This window comes from Micromys minutus, assembly GCF_963924665.1.
Source record: "Micromys minutus genome assembly, chromosome: 22".
Lineage (NCBI taxonomy): Eukaryota > Metazoa > Chordata > Mammalia > Rodentia > Muridae > Micromys > Micromys minutus.
This window is the reverse complement of record NC_137957.1, coordinates 2,370,235-2,386,621: the sequence shown is the minus strand read 5'-3', so window position 1 is coordinate 2,386,621 and position 16,387 is coordinate 2,370,235. Positions and strand designations below refer to the sequence as shown.

At 53.6% G+C, this 16,387-nt stretch overlaps 1 protein-coding gene across 2 annotated transcripts; it reads right to left on the bottom strand.

Annotated features, from left to right (window-relative positions):
• Nucleotides 1-3,632: 3,632 nt before the first annotated feature.
• On the bottom strand, nt 3,633-11,060 carry PLPP2 (phospholipid phosphatase 2). Of its 2 annotated transcripts, none has more exons than XM_080934995.1 (6): nt 10,928-11,060; nt 8,154-8,305; nt 7,766-8,040; nt 5,061-5,118; nt 4,697-4,873; nt 3,633-4,495 (listed from the first exon to the last, which is right to left on the bottom strand). In XM_080934995.1, the coding sequence occupies exons 1-6, from the start codon at nt 10,977-10,979 to the stop codon at nt 4,379-4,381; spliced, it is 831 nt and encodes a 276-aa protein (XP_080791121.1). In that variant the 5' UTR covers nt 10,980-11,060; the 3' UTR covers nt 3,633-4,378. The 2 variants fall into 2 exon arrangements, with proteins under 2 accessions (XP_080791121.1, XP_080791122.1); XM_080934996.1 differs by having other exon boundaries at nt 10,969-11,045.
• Nucleotides 11,061-16,387: the final 5,327 nt, after the last annotated feature.

Below are 16,387 nucleotides of genomic sequence, written 5' to 3'. Positions count from 1 at the left end.
GTATCTCTCTCTTTTTTAAATAAAGTTGTAAGAAGAAAAAAAAGAAGGGGGAATAAAATAGTCATAGGAGGCAGATGAAGGGAGGGAACTGGGTGGGGGAGGGGATAGGGAGGCGAATGAGGGGTTTGGAATCAGGTGGAAAGACAGAAGGGCCCAGATGGCCAGGAGAAATCTGCAGCTAGCAGAGGTTAGGGACTGGGGGCATCACAAGGACATTCCAAAAACCTGGGATGAGGTAGGCTCCCAGGAAATCGATGAGGATGACCTTAGCTGAGACTCACAACAGTAGAAAAATGAAACCTGAAAAGGCCACACCTCCCACAGCCTGAAAAGGCCACACCTCCCACAGCCTGAAAAGGCCACACCTCCCGCAGCCTGAAAAGGCCACACCTCCCGCAGCCTGAAAAGGCCACACCTCCCACAGCCTGAAAAGGCCACACCTCCCACAGCCTGAAAAGGCCACACCTCCCGCAGCCTGAAAAGGCCACACCTCCCACAGCCTGAAAAGGCCACACCTCCCACAGCCTGAAAAGGCCACACCTCCCGCAGCCTGAAAAGGCCACACCTCCCACAGCCTGAAAAGGCCACACCTCCCACAGCCTGAAAAGGCCACACCTCCCGCAGCCTGAAAAGGCCACACCTCCCGCAGCCTGAAAAGGCCACACCTCCCACAGCCTGAAAAGGCCACACCTCCCACAGCCTGAAAAGGCCACACCTCCCACAGCCTGAAAAGGCCACACCTCCCGCAGCCTGAAAAGGCCACACCTCCCGCAGCCTGAAAAGGCCACACCTCCCGCAGCCTGAAAAGGCCACACCTCCCACAGCCTGAAAAGGCCACACCTCCCACAGCCTGAAAAGGCCACACCTCCCGCAGCCAGGTAGGATCCCAAGTGAAGCAAAAGGGACACCCACCCACCCACCCACAAACCTTCTGACCCAAAATTTCTGTCCCTACAAGAAATGCAGGGACAAAGATGGAGCAGAGACTAAGGGATTAACCAACCAATAACTAGCCCAATTTGAGACATATCCCTGGGCAAGCAATCTATGACACTGTGATGCTTGTAGACAGAAGCCCAGCATCAGTCCTCTGAGAGGCTCCACCCAGTGGCTGATTGAAACAGATGCAGAGACCCACATCCAAACATGGGATGGAACTTGGGGATTTCTCAGTGTTCTCCAGAGTCACAGAACTTATGGAATGTCTCTCTATATTGAGAATATTTATTGTAATGACTTACAATCTGTAATCCAATGAACCCAACGATGGGCAGCTGTGAAAGGGAAGTCCACGGATCTAGTGGTTGCTCAGTCCCACAAGGCTAGTGGTTTGAGCTGGTCTTCTGTAGAAGTAGATTCCAGCAGATGTGTTGGCAAGTCTTCCAATGTCCTTATGAAGGCCTCCAGCAGAATCTGTGGCCCAGATTAAAGGTGTGACCACCACACCTAGATCTGGAACTTGTTTTGTCCCAGGCTGACTTTGACCTCAGAGATCTCCTTGCCTCACTCTCCTGGGATTAAAGGCGTGCACTACCTTAGCCTGGGCCTAACCATTTTGTGGCCACTGTGCTTCAAGATCTCCATACCAAGATCCAGGTCAGAAACTCGTGTCTTCCAGCCTCAAGATCTGAATCACAGGTGAGCCACCCAGTTCCGAATTATAGTTCATCCTAGATGTAGTCAAGTTGACAACCAGGATTAGCAACTTCATGACTCTGATGGAAGGGTTGGAGAAGGGACTGAGGATAGGAACTCCACAGGAAATCCAACAGTCAACTCACCTGGACACCTGGGAATCTCAGACTGAATCGCAAACTAAAGATGTACGCATGGACTGGACCTAGACCTCCCCAAACATGTGTAGCAGATGTGTAATTTGGTCTTCATGTGGGTCCTCAAGCAACTGGAGTGGCGTCTACCTCTAAATCTGGGAAATGTGTTTTCCCTAGCTGGGCTGCCTGGTCTGGCCCTGTGAGAGAAGATGTGCCTAATCCTGCAGAGACAGCGTACCAGGGTCCGGGGTACCCAGGGAGGATCCTCTACCCTCTAAGATGAGGAGATAGGTGATAGAAGGAGAAACTGAGTGAGGGGGAAACCAAGAGGGAAGGCATCAATCAGGATATAAAGTGAATGAATGAGTGAATGAATGAATTTTTCTTTTAAGTGTGTGGGATGGGGGTGGGGCAGTATGTGCACACGTGTACAGTGCCTATAGTGGTCAGAAGAGGGTATCAGATACCACTTTTGATGGAGTTAACAGGCAACCACGGGTTCCCATGCACACTAGCCACTGGGCGCCTCTCCAGTGCCTGCTTTGTTTTGTAGATAATCATCTTTTCCACGGCACTGGCTCTCACCCTTCTTACTGCTGCGACCCTTTAATACAGCTCCTCGTGTTGTGATGACCCTAACCACAAAATTATCCCGTTGCTACTGCATAACTGTAATTTTGATACCATTATGAATCATAACGTAAATATCTGATGTGCAGAATGTCTGGCAGTGACTCCTGGGGGAACTGTGACCCCCACGTTGAGAACCACTGTTTTATGGGCTTGGTGTGAAGTGTGAAATTGGCAGTGTGAAACTGCCTACTTGGTAAAGTTCCAGGCCAATGGGAGACCTTGTTTCAAAAAGAAAAAAAGAAAAGCATCTAAGAATGGACATTCGAGGTTGTCCTATGACCTCCACATGCAAACATACATCTAAGAATGGACATTCGAGGTTGTCCTATGACCTCCACATGCAAACATACACATGAACATTCGCAGGCACACGGAAGAAGAACCCCTGTAGCCCAAGCTGATCTCACACTCACCGTCCTCCTACCTCAGCCTCCCAGTGCTGGTGTCACGAGTGTATCCCCCACACCACAGTCTCTGTCCTTGCTAAACTAGCCAGCACCCAGCCTTGAGTCAGACAGGCAGGCTCGGGGGACCTGGGAGGGGCTCAGCTCAGTTGCAGTCTGGCCAAACAGGATATGTTCAAGCGGAGTCCTGCTGTGCTAGGACGTGAGGCCGCCTTCTCACTGGGACCTTCTGCTCCTGAGACAACAGCTAGTACCTCTGGGACCCTGCTCTGCAGAGTATTGGCTGGAAGATTCTGGCAGGTTGTCACTTAACCAGGAGATCCCCATGAAAATGCAGGCTGTCAAAGACTGAACACCAGCTACCAAGTGCAGAGGCACCCAGCATGCTGAGTCCAGCTAAATCCCATGGGTCTGCTGGCTTTCAGTGTCTGCCAATGGCATCCAGGATCCTGGTGACCTGATTCTGACCCAGCCTCTAAGGAGAGGAAAGAAATGGAGTGGAGGAGTCAGTACTTCTGACTGTCCCCCCCCCCCATGCTCCCAGACCCAAGGCCTGAAGACACACACCTTGTCCTGGGATACAGCAAGACCTGTCACCACTCCTGCTGCCCCGAGAGACTGGCCAGGCACCCTGGGAGCATCATAGGACACCTATCTAGCACCGACCATGTCTGTGTTCTAAAGTGGACCGAGAGTAAGCATCCACCACACAAAGAGGAAGGCCACAGTGGCTGTGAGGCCTCTGTCTTGGCCTATATACAAGACACACAGGCCAGGTCTCTGTCCTCTAAGCCACTGCGAAGACTGGCAAGTCCAGCAGAACGCACTGAGGAGTAAGGTAGGTGCAAGAGAGACATCTAAGTCATCAGGAGAGCTTGAAAATCAGCAGACACAGCAGAGACATTTGGTACAAAGTTTATAACACACCCGCCCATGAAACAGTAACTTGAAGTGTTTTGAAACCGGTGGCAATGGCAGATCCAGGACCTGCTTCCAGTGCCTGGCTATACATCTGGACCGTAAGGACAGAGTGGGGACAGGACAGGACATCAAGCCTGAGGGAGGAGTTTAGAGACACAGGCTTGAGAAAAGGATTCAGACCAGTGCTACATGTGACCTTCCAGGCAACCCAGACTCCTAGGCAGCCCAAGGGTCAGCAGCCATCTTCACACTTGTGATCCCTGCCCTAGGCCAAGGCCAACTGCCCCACCCAGGCAAACAAGGGGTTCATCACCTTCAGGGCCATCAAGAAGGGTGCTGACTTCATAAACAATCTCAGACCAACCATTTCTGAAGCCAGGCTGGGATGGCCCTCCTCAAAAACCCATTGGTGATGGGAGACAGCCCTCAGAGCAGGATGGCACCTTTTCAGGTCGTTCAATAGTCAAGGAACAACGAGGATGGCCCTGCCCACACTCAGGGCCAGACAGACACCCAAGACTCTGGTCCACAGTCACCAGCAGGACCCCCCAAAGCCAGCAGTGCATGATCACAAGGGGCCAACATGTGACTGGCCCACAGATGGCTTCCGGGCTTCCAAAGCAGGAAGAAACAGGGTACTAGTAGCAGCTAGGGTCTGTCACCGAGGGTCAGCGTCAATGACAGACTGGGCTTCCGCTCCCGATCTTCATCCTCCTGGCAGGGCTGGGGCGGCCGGGATTTGAAGAAATCTGAAACATAGCGGACCTGGGGAAGGGGAAGGCAGTGAGTAGGGCTGAAAGAAGAAGAAGATCTGGGAGCCCCAAGAGAGAAGCTGAGGAGGGTCATATGTGGATGGGCGGGGCCAGTGGTGAGGGGCAAGCTCTTGGAGGCAGAACTGTAGGCAGAGGTCATGGAACATTGGAGTCAGACAGAACAGATCCTGTAAGACAGGCAAGCAGGACTCACCGTGAGGCAGGCCACCAGGGCTCCCTGCAGGAGGCCGACAAGGACATCACTCCAGTGGTGCTTGTGGTCAGACACTCGGGTATAGCCCACATAGATGGCAAAGGCCACCAAGAAGAACTGAACAGTGGGCCTGAGGAGCCGCGCCCACTTCCAGCAGAGCCGGGCCTGCACGTATAGCTGTTGGGATATCAGCCTACCATCAACTGGGCCCATGAGTGTCCACAGCCTGCCCAGCCCAGGGCAAGAGTCACAAGCCCACCTACCCTTAGTGCCACCTCTGCATACCCATTATGCAATAGGGAAGACCGAGGCCCAGGGAAGAGGTAGCCCCATAAGGTTCCCTGGGAAGAAGATGGACACTCACCGCCAGGAACAACATGCAGTACATGCCAAAGGAGGAATGACCAGAGTAGAAGGAAAGCCTGGGAGAGAGAACAGCCGGTCAGGGAGACCCAGAGGCAGAGCCATGAGCTCCTGGGGGACCCGAGCGGTGGCTCAGCAGTTAAGAGCCCTGACTGCTTTTGCAGAGAACCCAAGTTCAGTCCCCTACATCCTAATGTTCACAACTTCCTAAAACTCCAAGTCCAGGAAATCTGATGCCTTTGGCCTCTGAGGGCACCTGTAGTTATGCATAGACACACACACACACACACACAAAGTGATAAAAAATAAACCATCTATTTTGATTTTAGTGTATGGGTGTTTTGCTGACATCTTTGCCTATGTACCACATGCATGCAATGCCTGCAGAAGCCAGAAGAGGGCGTCAGATCCCCTGGAACTGAAGTTACAAATGGTTGTGTGGGGGCTACCTTATGGTTTCTGAGAATCTAATACAGATCCCCTGGAAGAGCAGACAGCGGTCTTAACCACTGAGCCATCTCTCTATCCCCACAAAATAAATTTTTAACGGAGGGGAACCGGAGAGATTGCTCAGTGGTTAAGAGCACTGAATACTCTGCCAGAGGACCTCAGTTCAAGTCCCAGCAACCACATGGTGGCTCACAACCAGCTGTAATTCCAGTTCTCAATTCTGGCCTCCATTGTCAGTGGCCATGCAGGTGGTATACAGAAATATGCAGGCAAAACACCAATACACATAAAATAAAAATAAAATTTTTCAAAAATTTAACCTGAGGGAAGGCTTGCACACAGGACACTCCATCCGGAGACCCTGAGGCAACCGTCTCCCTTCCTCATTCTCAGTTCACCAACTCCAACCTCCTGCCTGCTCCTGAAGCAACTGTGGCCCCAGGATCACACTGTCAGGTTCCCAATTCTATAGTCACAGGCACCGCTGGGACAACTGCTGGTCTGCATTGCTGACCAGCACCTCATCATGCAAAGATATTAGTCACTGCTTTAGCGGCAGCCAGGGCCTATGCTTCGGAGGCTCAGAGGAGCCAGCTGTCCCCATGGAGTAACCCCCAGAGCAACTCCCCACTCTGGGCAGACAAAATAAGGCTAAGGCACAGTCCCCAGCCCCACCACAGCACCCAATAAACAAAAGTGAAATAAATGTATGTCGAATCCTGCTGACTGCTTTGCTGACAACAAACCTCGTTACAACATGGCCACCCACAGTTCCCTCCTGGGAGCCACTAATGGACAGTGGCCATGGTGCTCATTTGCCCTGTGACTGGGTGTTAGATTTGCCTGGCATGCTTGAGTCAGAGCCGTGGGTTTGATCTTCAGTACAGCCACAGAGACAGACAAAAGTCACTGTTCTGCAATGAAAACAACAAATATCCAGGGCATGCAGAATGAATGGTTAGCACACACATGGCATGGCTAATAAACAGACGCTTTCTGGGGCGCTGGGGAGATGGGCAGCCAGTAACACGCCCACTGTGCAAGCCTGGGGACCTGCGTCCACCCCTGAGAACCATGTAAAAGGAGGAAGTGCGTTCCTTAACCCAGGACTGCAGCTTGTTGGCCAGTCTAACAGAACTGTACGGCTCCAGGTTTAGTGAGAGACTCTGCCTCAAAATATAATGTGAAGAGGGACTGGAGAGAGCGCTTAGTGCACTTGCAAAAGATGAGGGTTCGGTTCCCAGCACCCACACAGCAGCTGACAACAGCTTGTAACTCCAGTTCAAGGGGGTCTGATGCCCTCTTCTCTCCCCCATGGAATCTGGCAGGAATCTGATGTACATACATACATTCAGGAAAATATACATATACATATTAATCATATATATATGTATATATATGTATATATGTATGTGTGTATATATGGATATGTGTATGTATGTGTATATATGTAATATATATATATATATATATATATATATATATATATATATATGGGAGCAATTGGGGAAGACACTTACCATTGACTGACCACTGACCTGCACACATGTGGACACATAAACACACACACACATAAAGTGGTCCTTGAGAAGACACAAGCACCAAGCTTAGGATACTACAACCAGTCACGTGAAACATCCAGAGATAATATCAGTGAAGAAAGAAGAAAGGGACAGAAGCCAAGAAGACATTCTAGCCAGTCATGGTGGCACAGACCTGTCACCTCGGCACTCAGGAAACTGAGGCAGGAATTTGAGGGCATTCTGGGCTACATGGCAAAATGCTGTCTCAAAAATCTAAAAGTGCATCATGGATGTGAAAACGCCAATAATATTCAAAGTGGGAAAACCTGATGGCTGACCGGAGACAACAGATGGCAGGACTCAGCAGCGACTACGGTGAGGATGAGGAACCATAACTCACAGGCCATGCCGAGGATGAACAGTGGGGACCCAGAAGAGCAGAACACCAGGAAGAAAAACAATGCTAACTTCAAACGAGCTCACCAACACCTTAAAGAAGCAGGAGCTCACTCGGCCACAGCAGATCCCTCATCACACGTCTCAAGGCACAGGGGACAGTCACCCCATCCCTCAGGGGTGCCTCTCAGACAAATGAACCCTGAGACTGCCCAAGACGCACAGGGAGAACCATGGTTGCCGCCTCTGCCTGCCTCTGTGGTCAGATTTTCTCCATCCACCAAGCCCCAGGCTTCCTGTCTGTCAGAGCCTTGCATGGGCTGCAGCCAATACCCACCTGGCCTCGGTGACATTAGCAGGATTGCCCCTGCACACGTCCAGCTGCACGTAGCCAGAGCAGTTGACCCGGCTCCAGTCAGGGTCACAGACAGCCAAGAAACTGGGTCGAAGACGGCCAATCATGTACTTGGCCAGGTCCGTCAGAGACTGGCTCACGGCGGCCCCGAACAGAAAGGTTCCCAGCACCTTGTAGATGGCAGCCACATAGTTGTTGAAGTCGGAGCGCGAATAGAGACGGTCTGTGTACACCAGGTAGGCCTCCCCCGATGAGACCTGCCAATGGGACAGCCACAGAGCATTAGGCAGACATAGCCCGCACTGTGCCCATACTGTGTGTGGGGGGGGGGGGCTGGCCCATCCTCTACCCGAGCCCTTTCCTGCCTTACAAGGATGACAGTAGCTGTGATGATGACCCCAGCCATGAGTCCGTGGGTGATCGTGTCTGGACGGTACGGGTACCGGATGGAGTCGTCCCCACAGTAGAAGCCTCGCTTATACGGTGCATTCACCAGGGTCAGAATGACGAAAGGCAGAGAGGCTGCGGAAGGCCAGGGAAGGCACGTGGCTCTCTGTGATACACATCCCTGCCCCCTGCCCCGTCACCTGCACTTCTATCACGGCCACTGTGCCTGTCCCTACTGGAAACTACTCTCTTGGCTTCTTTGAATGAGCCTAACTACTGAGCAGGTCTACCAAGCTGTAGCCTGGCCTCACCTCAGGCCTCCCTAGAGCTGAGGCTGCAGCAGCAGCCGGGGCCTTTGCACACACACTGCAAGCACTGTGACTCCCCTACATCTCACTTCAGCACCCCTCCTGATGAGCCACCATGGAGTAACGGTTGCTCTTCATAGCTTCTGTCTCCTGCTGTGCTCAGGGTGGGACACTGGCAACTGCTCACTGCCTGGGCAGTGACATAACGTGAGACTGTAGGGCTGTGAGGCTGTAGGTCACCGCCAGGGCACGGCCAGAGGGCCACCCCGTCTTTATTTGCCTTCATTCCACATTCTGAGTCAATGCTACCTATACACTGGATGAGATGGGCCAACCCTGGAGGCAGAACGCTCAGAGCAAAGCCAGAGTCACACATACTCTTGGGAATGAATGATCTGGTAGGGTGTCTGTGAACAGAGCTCCAACCAAGGGTAGTGGGAGCCAGTCACAACGACAGGACCGTAGGCAGCACCTTTTTCTGCAGGCACAGCAACAGACACCCCCAAAGAGGCAAACCCCCAAAGGTGCCCTTTGCTCATGATCAACAGGGAAGCTGGGTGTGGAGGGCGTGGTCCTGACTGCTAGGAGAACACTGAGGGGAGCCTCAGCATGCAATGGGGACACTGACTGGCCAGAATACAGTCCCTGATGTGGGCTGAGCCATCACAGAACCCAGAGGGGACATGATCCAGAAAGGTGCTAACATCATGAAGAGAGAGATGGGGCTAAGAAGAGGGGCAGGAGCAGTGTCCCCTGGGAAGGGTCAGCTTCAGAACACTGAGAGAAGTCTTAAAGGAGAAGAGGTCAGAGGAGAAAAATAACACAGGATGAAGTCAGGGGAGAGGAGAAAACGGGAGAGGAGAAAAGGAGGGGAGAGGAGAGAGAAAAGAGAAGAGGAGGGGAGAGGAGGGAAAAGGGGGAAAGGAGGGGAGTGGGGGAAAAGAAGGGGAGAGGAAGAGAAAGGGGAAGAGGAGGAGAGAGGGGGAGAACAGGCACAGCAGGGGATAGGAGGGGAGGGAAGAGGGGAGGGGAGAGGGGGAGAGGGTGGAGAGGGGAGAAAAGGGGAGAGGAGGAGAGGGGGGAGAAAAGGGGAGGGGGAGGGGAAGAAGAGGGGAGAGGAGGAGAAAGGAGAGAAGAGGAGGGAAGAGGAAGAGAGGAGGGGGGAGGGGGAAAGGAGGGAAGAGGGGGAAGAAAAGGGAAGAGGGAAAAGGAGGGAAGAGGGGAAAGGAGGAGAGCAGGGGAGAACAGTGATGGTTAGAGAGAAGATCAGAGAGGAGAGAGTATCAGAAAAGATAGGAGTGAGGAAAGAGAGGGTCAGAGGAAGTAGAGGAGCTAAGGTCAGAGAAGGATGTGAGAGATCAGAGGGAACACACATCTTCTGCATAGGAGGAGGTAAAGTCTGAGGGTCTGGTGATAGAGCGACACTGAAGACAACCGAAGTTAGTGAATCTTCAGTGGACATCCCAGGCAGACCACGGCCACAGGGACAGCAGCGCAAGGTCTGGACAGACCTAAAGCCTTAAGCATGGCTGGGGTGCACTGGCTCCCAGCTGTGTCCCCCTTCTCTCTCCACCTGCAATGGGTATCTGTAGGGGACACTGTCCTCACCAACAGGAAAAGGCCTCCTTCATCCCCTATCAATCACCACCCAAAGTCTGCACTGATTCCAGTGTTCAGCCATCCAGACTAAGGCAGCATTGGCCTCCTCCTGCTGCTGTGACTCCCCAGGTAGCTCCGCCCCTGGGGACCCAGGACTTTACAAGGAAAAATGTAAACTATTTCCAAGTCCTGTGGTGCCTGGCACACAGTGAAAGCAACAGACTGGTTCACCAAACCCACACACTTAAAGAGGGTGCCAATGACTGGGGGATGTCACACGGGGCCTCCTGGCTGCCGACGGGAACAGCTAGAAAGAGTACCCTTCCAGGATTTGGAAGGTGAAGGGGAGAGGGAGATGCAAAATGGGGGAGGATAGACGGCACCCTGTCACCGCCTTGGGTTAGAATCCAGCCACTGTCCCCTGGGCCCCAACAAACACTTGGCCTTTGTTCGAGCCTGGGGGGTTCGGATTGCTCCTCCCCACGGCCTGAACCGGACTAGCAGGTTTGTCTGTACAAGCCTAGCCGTCCCCGCCTCCCGAGGGCACAGTGCTGGACCTTGGCCACGGGTCACTGGCCTGCAGGGTCTTGGCGCCGCCCCGCCCGTGTGAGTCACATCGCTCCATGGCACTCGAGCGACTTCCTGCTGCTAGGACCCTCCACCGGGAACAGCTACAGGTAGACAAGACAGTCCCGATCCAGCCAGGAGCCCAGGAAGGCTGGTGGGGTGCTCACAGGGAAGTGGGGAGCATCGGTCACCATCGTCAGCATCTCAAACGCACACTGGCCAGAGGGACCATGGGAACGTGCACCTGGGAAAGAGTCCCCGCACCCGGGTCTGAGGTTCTTACCGACCAACACGCACAGCACGTCCAGCAGCACGAAGACCCACCTCCGCTCCATGTCGCCCCCGCTCAGGGACGCCTGCGACCCCCGCTAGCCCCAGCTGTCCCGGCAGCCCCAGGATCACATGGCGGTGGAGACTGCCCCACTCAGGGAAAGGGCTGGGCTTGACGAAAGGGCCCGGGCGAGGCGCAGGCGGGGCTGGGGAGGGCGTGGCATGAAGAGAAAGTGCGGAGGCGGGAGAACCGGAGAGGGCGGAGTCCCTGAGGGGTGTGTGTTTGTCATCTTGACCCAGGCGTGGAGGGGCATGGGCTTCGGGGCCGGGAGGGGAGGTCTCAGGACAAACTGAAGTCCCCTAGTTGGGAGGGATCTCCAAGCTGGGATTCCTGGAATCTCGGGGCTGAGAACAAGGCTCAGAAGTGTAGCAAAGCTTGGCTGGGGTCTCCCTGCTGGAAAGGAGTCATCTGGCTGGGAGGGACCGCCAAATCTCCAGGTTGTAGGCTGGAGGTCACCCAGGTGTCCCCAACACTTGGACAGGGTTCTGCAAGTATAATGCAGAGTTGCAGGGGGCAAGCTGCCTGAGTAGCATTCCTGAGTTGATCCCAGAGGAGGGCACCTGTGCTGGACACCCTGACACTTCTAAACCGATAAGTATCTGAGCATTGGGTGACCCACCTTCCCTCTAAGATAGCATGCTGTAGTCCCTGGCAGATTGGAAAGTTTCTTGACACTTCATGGTGGGAAAGTCAGCATCATGCCTTAACACAGGCTGTATCCACTGTAGGGAATACCACAGAGATTCTGAGGTTAACCCATGATGGGGTCCAGCCTACCCTGTTTGGGACCTGAGCCAGGGACACTTGGGAGCCACAGGCATGTAGACTCTAGAAAGAACGGCCAGGATCCCAAAAGCCCACACTGGACCCTCCGGGTGTGTATAGAAGGCCACATCAGGGAGCGTCCACTCCAGAGATTACAGCTCCTCGATGACTCTGAGCCACAACCCTCAGAAGTCAGCCCTTCTTCCAACACAAAGTTGATTTGAGTTCAGGATGTTTGAGACTTGGGGGTCAGGGGAGATGGGACAGGAAAGGGACAGCTCCTTGCTGAAGGTCCAAAAGGTTTCCTCTGACCTTCTCCTGCAGGATGTCACCTGGGCGGAGCTGACCTAAGAGGTCCTGAGAAAACCCAAGTGCCTGCGCCTTGGTGCTGGGAGCAGTGTTCAAGGGTAGGTGAGAGTCCCTGCATCCTAGGAACGGCCTATGACGGGGGCAGGCAGCACTATGGAACCTGTGTGCACATAGGGCTGGACAAGGACTATGCAGAAACCTGCCTTCAGATCTTCATCCATTCCCCTCCCCCATGTCCACCAGACACTTATGCTGCGGCTCTGACCCTTCAAAGACAAGGGCAGGCTGGGCTCTGGTGAGAGGACACTATCTGAAGGGTCTCTGAGCAAAGATCCCCAACTCCAGCATTTTCTCTCACATCCACCAATATGTCTACAACACACGGACTCAAGGGTGCCAGGGTTACCCTACCATATGTGTGACATGTCCCCTGGCTCCTGACAGTTCATATGACCAGTGGCATCTGTAATGCCCCCTTTAACCACTGTTTACTGGGACCTAACCATAGGAAAGTCTTAGCAGGTCAGGGCAACACTGGGTGCCTACTGTGTGCTGAAAGAAGAACCAGGAAAGTGAAGGTGAAGGGAACCAGGGCACTGAGCAAAGAGAGGGAGATGGGGCAGGGAGGCTCCTGAGGAAAGGAGACAGAAGAAGGGTGGCCAGGAGGAGGACATAGCTGGAAGAAAGACTGGATAGAGAAGGGGAAGCTGGAGAAGAGTGCGAGGAGGGATGTGGCTGGAAGAAGATTAACAGGAGGAAGATGAGTGGGAGGAAGCTGGAGAAGGAGAAAGGAAGCTGGAGAAGGGTGAGTGGGAGGAGGGGGAGTAAGAGGAGGGGGAAGCTGGAGGAGAGTGAGTGGGAGGAGGGGGAAGCTGGAGGAGGGTGAGTGGGAGGAGGGGGAAGCTGGAGGAGGGTGAGTGGGAGGAGGGGGAGTAAGAGGAGGGGGAAGCTGGAGGAGGGTGAGTGGGAGGAGGGGGAAGCTGGAGGAGGGTGAGTGGGAGGAGGGGGAAGCTGGAGGAGGGTAAGTGGGAGGAGGGGGAAGCTGGAGGAGGGTAAGTGGGAGGAGGGGGAAGCTGGAGGAGGGGGAAGCTGGAGGAGGGGGAAGCTGGAGGAGGGGGAAGCTGGAGGAGGGGGAAGCTGGAGGAGGGTAAGTGGGGGGAGGGGGAGTAAGAGGAGGGGGAAGCTGGAGGAGGGGGAAGCTGGAGGAGGGTAAGTGGGGGAGGGGGAGGCTGGAGGAGGGTAAGTGGGGGGAACTGGGGAAGAGAGGAGGGTGAGGCTGGAGAGGGTTTGAGGCCTGAGAAGTGTGAGGAAAGGGGAGAACAAGGCTAGATGGGGTGGATGGGAGCAGAGATGGACTGGAAGAGGGAGAGCCTGGATAAGCAGGGAGGCTGTGGAAAAACTGAACCTGCACGGAATCGGTCTCCCCTTCTTGGAAGGAATTGGGTCAGTTGTTAAAATCCCTGGGCATGTCAGCATTAAAGACTTGTGGAGGTGGCAAAATTTAGGATTAGGGTTAGAATTGAGGTCATGGCTCCTAGTCCATTACAGCGTGGCCACACAGCTAGGAACTCCACTAGAACTCTCCCACCAGACCATGTTGGGCCAAGCTGCCTATCCTGTACAGGGGCCCCAGGCAGCCTGGGCTAGGGCCCTGACCTTACCCTGGAGCAGAGGGGACTTGACAGTCCTACTGTGTTGCTAGCTTCCCACTCCCACAGGGCACAGTTGGCCCAGGGCTAGCTCTGACCCTAGGGAGCCATGACTACTGGGGCTTCAGCGTCTCTAAGGGAATCGGGCAGGGGAATGTGCGCACCTACATACAACCTCAGCTCGCCATCTCTCTGGGGGTCATCTGTTTCAGTGCCCATCTCCCCAGAGTCAGGGTCAGGCTCCCAGAGTCTGATGCAAACAAGATGCAGTTCAAAGCAGAAAATCTGGGTGTCCCTGCAGGCAGACCCTACAGCCTAGGGCCTCTGGAAACCAGCAGTTAGAGGGTTGAAGTGGAAACTTAAAGGGTTCTTTGGAAAATTGGCTGGACGTTGTTTCGCTGGGGCTGTAGACACAGGTGTAAAAGGCTAAGGCAGACTTTGAGAAGGAACATTTTGCTGAAGCAGACACAGGAGAGAGGATGTTCTGCTAAAGCAAGCACGTGAGAGGACATGTGATGAAAGATCCTTTGCTAACGACACACATGTACTGGTCTGCCTTACACTGCATAATTTGTTGGGACACCACTGAGAGAAATGTAGTGCCAATAAAACTTTAGGTGGTGTGTTCTTGCCACTTCCACAGACTCGGGCTGATTGGATGCACATGCTAAGGCAAAAGCCGTGCTGAGGCAAGGCACATGGAGGACAGGTAATGTTTGGAGGGTATAAACAGGATGCCACTAAGTGACAGAGACAGGGCTTGACTTGCTGGTGCAGAGCTTGTCTCACATCTTCACTTCCCTGAGAGGCACAGCTAAGAACTTCTGGTGTCCCTCCAGGTCCCTCCTGCAGACTCAAGCTGAAACCGAGGCTGAGGCCTGCCTGTCTCTGGCTGGACAATGCACACACACCGTCAGTGTGTGTACGCACACACACACAGCACAAAACAGCACGCATCCCCTGCACAGGGACCAGAGATGGCTCACCGGGACAAGGTGTACTAGAAGCAGTAGACAATGTGCAAGTATTCACTTTGGTCCCCACACATCTCTTTCTCAAGCATGGCAACCTCCTCCTCTGCAGCTGCTCAGGACCCAGTGCATAACAGAAAACAGAAGCACTATACAGAGGGAGGGGCTCCAAAGCAGACTCCAGGATAGATGAGGGACTGAACCCTCTGGCACCTGAGGTAGACACACCTTAGTGATCCCATTGTCATAGCTCTTCCTTCCTGATATGAGTCTTTCTGAAGGTCAAATCTCCACAGGGGCAGGGAGTGGTTCTCACCGCAGTGGTGACCCTGACCTCAGTCTGGAGGCTCTCCCGTACAAGTTTGACTATGGACATAACTATACTGAGGCTCTGTGCATCCTCCCAAGTCACCATTCCTCAAATGCATCCTGCCAGCCTCAAGGCCTGGACCCAGACAATGCTGCAGACCTCAGCAACTGACCAGGGTAGAGCTGCTGGATCAAACAAAAAGGCCTAAAGGGTCTGGAAACCAGCAGCTTTAACGAGAGGCTATACATCATTCTGGGTAGTCTGGAGCACAGTGTAGTTAACGTTAAACAGCTTGTCTGCCAAAGTTCCCTGCGTGTTACCTGGTGACCCCATCAAGGAGCTATAGACTAAGGACCACTGAGAAAAGGTGAGCAGAAGTCTGAACAGTGGAGTCAAGCCTGGGCCCATCATACCCCAGAGCTCTGACTAAGCCAGGAAGACAACTCAGAGGAGTGGCAGGTCCAGGCCCTCCAGCTCTAGGCGGCTTTCTCCCTACTCCAAGGCTCAAGCCTCACCTAAGTCCCTTCAATCCAGCATCCACTTGCTCAGTTCAGCACAGACTCCCACACATGTTCACAAATGCCCTCTTCCTGATCCTGAGGGCTTTCCCAGCCTGCAGTCTACATGGAGACATCATGCAACTCTGGGCTGGAAAGTAGGGGCAGCACTGGTAAGAACAACCTGTGAGCAAGTGAAATTCATGAGGGTGGCCTGGCATCTGCCCTAGCTGCAGATGACAAGGACTGCCAGCCCAGCTCTGTCCCCAAGTGTTCAGTGTCCAGTGCATAGCAGACACACAGATGCAGATGGCTAACACAGAAATCACCAGCACAATGCAGACTCCAGGGTGGCTCCTAATTCCAGCCCACATCAAGTCCCCCAAAACACATTATGTAAGAAGCCAGGAACACTCCTAGGCTCCCTACCCGAGACTTCTCTGGACCCCCAAACCTCTTAGCCTGGAAGTATTGTATAGATGGGCCTACGTTCCCCAGAATCAAGCAGAGCTCATTCCTCCCAACTGTCCCTACACACTCAGAAAACCCTGTCTCACTATGGCCAGGAGTCCCAAAAAACTCTCACCCAAGGATATGTTGGTAGGACCATGGGAAAGACCACAAGGCTGCCAGCCACAAACTAGGCACGGCAGAAACACCAGCCTCAAGGCTGCCTACTCAACCCAGCCACATCAAGACTCACATCCTCAGACAGTGAGACAGGAAGCAAAGCTCCCTCAGCAGGAAGTGAGCTAAGGGGACAAGAATGTGAACACAGCCTTCTGTGACCCAAATCTGCAATCAGGTAGCCTGTCTAAGATACACAGGTATGCTGTGCATGGCTGTTCGGGCCTATAATCCCAGTAGTCAGGAAACAGTACCAGAAACTCAAGGCCAGCCTGGGTTATACA

Bases quoted from the DNA above. Each gene is read 5' to 3' on its own strand.
- PLPP2 (XM_080934995.1), bottom strand. From the start codon at position 10,979: ATGGAGCGGAGGTGGGTCTTCGTGCTGCTGGACGTGCTGTGCGTGTTG. The intron at 8,306-10,927 runs GTAAGAACCTCA...GGCCTTCCGCAG, and splicing joins CGTGCTGTGCGTGTTGGTCG to CCTCTCTGCCTTTCGTCATT. The intron at 8,041-8,153 runs GTAAGGCAGGAA...TCCCATTGGCAG, and splicing joins TCACAGCTACTGTCATCCTT to GTCTCATCGGGGGAGGCCTA.